Here is a 5,709-nt window from a genome sequence, read left to right as displayed (position 1 = left end):
GCTGAACCCCTCCTCCTGGAAAGGAAGTGACCTCAGCAGCCTGGCCACAAGGCTGGGCACCACCGGGCTGGCCCTGCCACCACTGGCATGCGTGAAGCCAGCGCCCGGCAACCCTGCTACACCCGGAACCCTGACCTTGACTCCCGGGGTGCAGGCACTGGGTGGCCCGGATACCCAGGCCTGCCTACATACACCTCTGAGGGCGCTAACACCCCCCCCCCACAGCACCCCAGTATTCCCACGCCAGCCTGTCTACACCCACCACACAGACTGGCCTTCCAGCTCACAGCTGGGCACACACGTACCTGCCCTCTCCCGCCGGGGCCCTACCTCCCCCTCTTCATCCCAAGAGGCCCCACCCCCATACCTCAGGTCCCAGGAATGCTCCTTTGAAGCTGGGTGGGGTCCCTGTGTCACTTCAGCAAGTTGCCCCTGCAGCTCCCAGGCCTGGGTGGCCCATGCCCAGGCGCCCTGTCCCCGTCCCTCTCCCTGCGGGTGCTTCACACACCTGGGCTCCCCAGGCCCTCCCAGCACCTCACCTTGGCCTCCCTGCTCCACTTCCACGGACGCCAGCAGAGAGGTGTCCCGGAGCTCAGCGGCAGACATCAGGTACTCTGGTCTGCACCTCTGCCCAGGCCTGGCCAGTGCCACAGCCCTTCCTCCTCCCAGCTCTCAGGTCATGAAGGAGCAGGGAAGAGTCCTCCGGCTAGGAGGCAGGACTCCGGGGAGCTCACTGCATATCCGTGAGCCTCAGTTTCCCCTTTCTGGATAACGGGGGCTTGAGAAAGCTGGCAGGGGGTCCCTGCTAGAACCAGGAAGCAAGTTACTCTGACCCCCACCTCCTGGGGGCCCAGGCCTGGCTTCCTGTGCTCACCTGCACAGCCGTGCGGACTGCCGTTTCAGCAGGGAAGCCCTGTCCCCACCAGCATCTCCAGGGTGGTCTCCGCGCCAGGCCGCAGCCAGGGCCCTCTGTGCATGCTCAGCTGGGCGGGCTCTGTCCAGGCCGATGAGTGGACAGTCAGGCGAGCTCCCATCTGTGGGACCAAACACAGCGCCCGGGGTCTGAGCACCAGGGCAGGCAGGGACTAAGTCAGGAGGCTGTCTGCAGGGGAGTGCCGCCCTGAGATGGACACTGGGAGCTGGGCTGGCTGGCCTGCACACGCCCTGGTGGAAGGGACCTGGCCGTGGACTAGGCCCAGCTCTCTGTGCACCCTGGGCAGGCTGCTGACTTCCCCGTCCCATCTGGATGGGGCGGTCCTTGGGGGACACCATGGATGCTCACAAGTAGATGTGGGTTTCCACAGGGTGCCCAGGCAGCCTGCTGACTCATCCCATCAGCAACTGGTCATATCTGTCCCTTTCACAGCCATGCCCCCTGAACTGTCCTGGAGCTCAGAATGGGTGGAGCCAGGCCCATGGGCTGCTCACAGCGGGAGCCCGGGAGCTTGTGGCTGGCGCCTGCCGGCCCAACACCACATGCGCACTCCTGGGTCTCCCTCGCCAACCTGGATGCTTCTCTGTGTTTCTGTGTACTCAGAAGCGCGTGTGTGCAAGACCACACGTATGCTCAGCAGGGTTGGTGTGATCAGCGTGTGTGTACCTGTGCCCGTGTGGCATGTGCACCATGCGTATTTACTCCCTGCCTGGCTTTGTGTTCAGCCAAACCTGTGTCTACACACCATGAGGGCTTGGGGCCTGGTTGGCTCGTCTGCCCTGTGGCCCCTCGGTGTGTCTGGCAGGGCTGAAGGCGCGGCCGACCCTGCAGCCCCCCAGCTCCCGATCTTGGGGGCTGCACGGAGCATCGCCGTCACGGTGGGTCAGCTCTGCCTCCCTCCTCCCTGCCCTGCTCCGGCCCGTGGGCCCGTCTCACCACGGTCGCCCTGCACTCATGTCCTCAGTGTTGTCAGCGGGTTGTGCGGCAGGTCAAGGTGGGGTCTGCACGCCGCCGCACACCTGGCAGCCCGAGGTGCCTCAGCTCGCATGCACCTGAGTGCACACACGCGTGTGGAGGCCGTGAAGCTGCGTGTGCCTGTGTGTGTGCGCGTGTGCTGCTTCCCTCCTCCCTCCCCCATACCCAGTGCGCTTTCTCCTGCTCTCCCTCTCTGTAGGAGCCAGACAGCTCTGAGCCTGGATTAGGGACAATTTATCTGCAGGCAGAGAAGTCCAACCTGCTGGAGCCGCCCTGTGCTGGCCCCCTCCCTGTGGCTGGGCAGAGGCAGCCCCCCAGCCGGCTGCCCAGCCCAGCCCACCTCTGCAGTGCCCCCAGGCCAGGAGGGCGGTGCCCCCGTCCAGGCCCTGAGCTCAGTTCAGTGCCGCTGGCCCCATGTTCCCCCACACGTGCTGGTGGCACTGGGACAGTGTGCGTGGGGTCTGCCAAGGCCAGAGCTGCCCCAGCCCCTCTGCAGCCTGATGCTCCCCAACTGATAAATGCCAGCTCCCCCGCCCCATGTCACTCTGGAAGACTTGCACCCAACGGGACCCGCAGACCGGAGAGGCGGGGCGGAGGGCAGTGGGGCGGTGGGCCGAGGCTCCCGGCAAGGCCTGGTCACATGTTTGCCATTAGCCGCTCTGGCCTGCTGGCTGGGGTGTTGGCTGGGAGACTGGTTCTCCTTGCAGACACTAGCGAGACCACACAGGAGAGGGAGGAAGACAGAGAGGGAGAGACAGACTGACAGGCAAAACACGGCCCCAAGATGAGTGACGAGGGGCTAGCCGGGCAGTGGGCAGGGACGGAGAAGGTGCCACGGGGTGGGGAGGTGGGTGGCAACCTGGACAGGGCCTAAGGAGTGGGGGTGGGGGTGCAGAGGACCCTGAGGACGAGGGCCTGACAAGATGGGGAGTGGGCCGGCAGCCGCCTGTCCTGACACGGATAACGCTCGCTGTGCTGACTCGCGGCTCAGAAACCCAGGACCGTCTGCGGCACACCGCATCGGCTACCTGAGCTCTGTGACCCCCTGGCTCCCGCAATCCCAAGCCCTATGGCGCCTTTCAGGGCGGGGCAAGCAGTCCCTGAAGCCCCCCACGAGGGTCCTGCCCCCTGCCCAGCACGCAAGAGGCCTCGGTGAGGCAGCGCACCCAGCTGGGCAGCCCGCGCGCACCGCACTGGCCAGAGCCAGGTACCCGGGGTGACAACCCTCCTGTAGGCATGGGTCCAGACCATAACCTGTCGCTTGCCTAAAAACACCAGAGATGCCCAGGACACCCCCCACCAGGGCAAGGCCACACGCCTGGTCCAGCAGACATACACCCAGGCCCCACAGCCATCAGTGTGACCCCTCTTCTGGCCAGGGGAGAGTTCCTGGCTGAGTCACCTCCCTGTCACCCCCAGACAACACTAGGCAGGTGCGCATCCGCAGCCCGCCCCACTGCGTGGCCAGCCTGGGCGCTGCTGTCTTCTGCCCATGGAGGTGTCACAGCTCACAGGGCACAGATGTCACCCCACGCCACCAGCCCAAGGAGGTGGGGCACACAGGTCCCCTGTGACCTTGGTCCCTGTGCCTCCCGGGCTCCAGCCTGGTAACCCAGCTGCAGGACCCCCCTCCTGGGGAAGGAGCGGCAGGTGGGAGTGAGGGCGCAGGGAGCGAAGGCGCTTGCAGAGGGATGGAGCAGTGGACGGTGACCCCCTGGCAGCCAGACAAGCCCCTCTTCCCTCGCCCAGCGCAGGCGTGGCTCCCCAGGGTTAGCCAGCCTGCTGGCCACGGGCTCTGCCACAGCCCGAGGGGCAGAGAGGCTGGAGCTGGAGACCAGCAGGTGCCCAGAGCCAGGGGAGGAGGGCATGGAGGCTCAAGCCTGTCCCTCTTTGGGAGGCGCCTCGAGGTTCTGGACTCTGTCTGTCTGTGAGCGGGGACAATAAGGACCAGCGAGGCGAAGTCGGCGGGAACTCAAGACGCAGGAGCTGCTTCTCCCTGGGAGGGAGGGCCAGACCCAGGGGCCAGTGACTCGCCTAAGCCACAGAGCAGACCAGTACGGCCACGTCAGCCCGACCTGGCCACCACCTCCAGGCTTCCCACCCAGGCTGTCTAAGAAGGCTGGAGCTGGAGGCAGTGTAGCAGGCGACTGTGGTGCTGGGTGCAGGACCCTACCAGCCAGGCCTGAGGAATCTGACGGGGCCTGTCCTACTGACCCCCATGCTCACCATAGACCCTTGGCCCACCTTCAGCCCCTGACCTGGGGGGGCAGCCCACATCCGACCTCTGACCAGGACCTGGTGCTTGGAAGGACTGGGATCTGAGGTGCCAGTATCCAGGGCCCCTCATGGTACAGGAGCCCAGAGAGGGACAGACCCAGCCTGGGGTCACACAGCATGGCCACAGCAGAGTCCAAGGCCCTGGACAGCCTCGAGCCTCTGGGGGCGGCTGGAGCCGGGGGCCCGGGGACCCGAGCGAAACGTGGCGACAGATGGCCTGCCCAGGCAGCGGCGATCTGGGCGGCTGGCAGGCGTGCTCGCTCCCGCACAGCGAAGCGGCTAATTTTAGCTGAGGCCTCGGTGCCAGCTTTGTTCCCCACCCACCCGCCGAGGGGGCCAGCATGCTTTGCGTGCAGCCGCCTCCCCCAGGCCCCCTGGCTCCCCCGCCGGCCCCTAAGTGAGCCACGGCCAGACCATAGGGCCCTGGAATGGCCAACGTGGGAAACGAGAGCGGTTTCAGGGTGAGGCTCGGAGGCGCAGCCGTTGCCAGCACGCTGAGACCGCTGGAGCCCCCTGGGGGCGGCGGGCAGGGCGCAGAGCGCACAGCGGCCTCCTGTTCCTCCTGGCGGATTCCTGAGCTGAGTCTGAAAGGGCGCCAGACACGGAGCCCAGGGCAGGGCCTGTGCCGCTGGGGGAGACTGAGGCCAAGCCTGTGCCAGCGTCATCGTAGCAGGGGAGGCCGAGACCCGCTCCTGTCCAGGGCCTTCCAGCCGGCTTCCTGCCAGCTTGGCCCTGGGCCGGAGGGCGGAGTGGACGGACAGGGCCTACCCTCCGCCACCCTGGCAGGACCCTCTCCAGCACCCTGCTGCCCGGCGCCCCGGCCTCTGTAGGTTCTCCGATCAGACCGTCCACACACCTGCAGCGGGCTCACTGCATGGCTGCACCCTGCCCGTGCCAGGGGCAGTGAGGGAAGGGACCACGGAGAGGGCAGGGCGGGGCAGGGCAGGGAAGGGAGACCGGGAAGGCCCAGCCTGAGGGAGCGAGTCAGAGCCCAGAAGGAGCCATCAGGGCCAAGGCTCCCATCGAGGCTTCCGCAGAAATGGAGGGAGGGGTGAGAGACAGAGACGGGGAGAGGCGAGCGCTCTGGGGAAGGAAGGCAGAGACGCAGGACAAGAGAGACAGAGGAGGACAAAGAGAGACGGCGGGGGGATGCAGACAAAGGCCGGGCGGGAGGAAGGGAGCTGAGGCTGTCCGCTGCAGCCAGGCCTCTTGGCTGGTCCAGCCGCCTGTCCAGGCGCCCACCGCAGACTCCGAGGGAGCGGAGCGAGGCCTACACGGCCTGGGGCAGGAAGAAGGGAGCCACTGGGGGTACGGCGCCACTGCAGAGGGGGGGCCAGGGGAGGCATGTAGGCCTGGGCACGAGGCGCGCAGAGGCAGCTCCAGTTTCGGCTGGGGCAGTTGGCTGCTGGCGAGGGAGGGGGCCCGTTGCCATGGTGCCGGGCACGGAGGGGCACAGCCTGCACTGGGAGCCCTGGGCATGGCAGGCCTGTGGGGGCGGGGGAGCTGAAGGAGCCTGGCGGCTG

The 5,709-nt window shown here is 67.0% G+C and overlaps 1 protein-coding gene across 1 annotated transcript in view; it reads right to left on the bottom strand.

The window, feature by feature from the left end:
* AHDC1 (AT-hook DNA binding motif containing 1) overlaps nucleotides 1-606 on the bottom strand; it is a 9,801-nt gene extending 9,195 nt beyond the window's left edge. Inside the window, 1 exon segment of the mRNA XM_014590440.2 lies at nucleotides 540-606. Coding sequence (XP_014445926.1) covers nucleotides 540-606 — 67 coding nt within the window.
* Between the last annotated feature and the right edge of the window lie 5,103 nt (nucleotides 607-5,709).

The sequence above is a fragment of the Tupaia chinensis genome, unplaced genomic scaffold (assembly GCF_000334495.1).
Source record: "Tupaia chinensis unplaced genomic scaffold, TupChi_1.0 Scaffold000445_1, whole genome shotgun sequence".
Classification (NCBI taxonomy): Eukaryota; Metazoa; Chordata; class Mammalia; order Scandentia; family Tupaiidae; genus Tupaia; species Tupaia belangeri.
The sequence above is the reverse complement of the archived record's forward strand: the minus strand, read 5'-3'. Positions and strand labels throughout refer to the sequence as shown.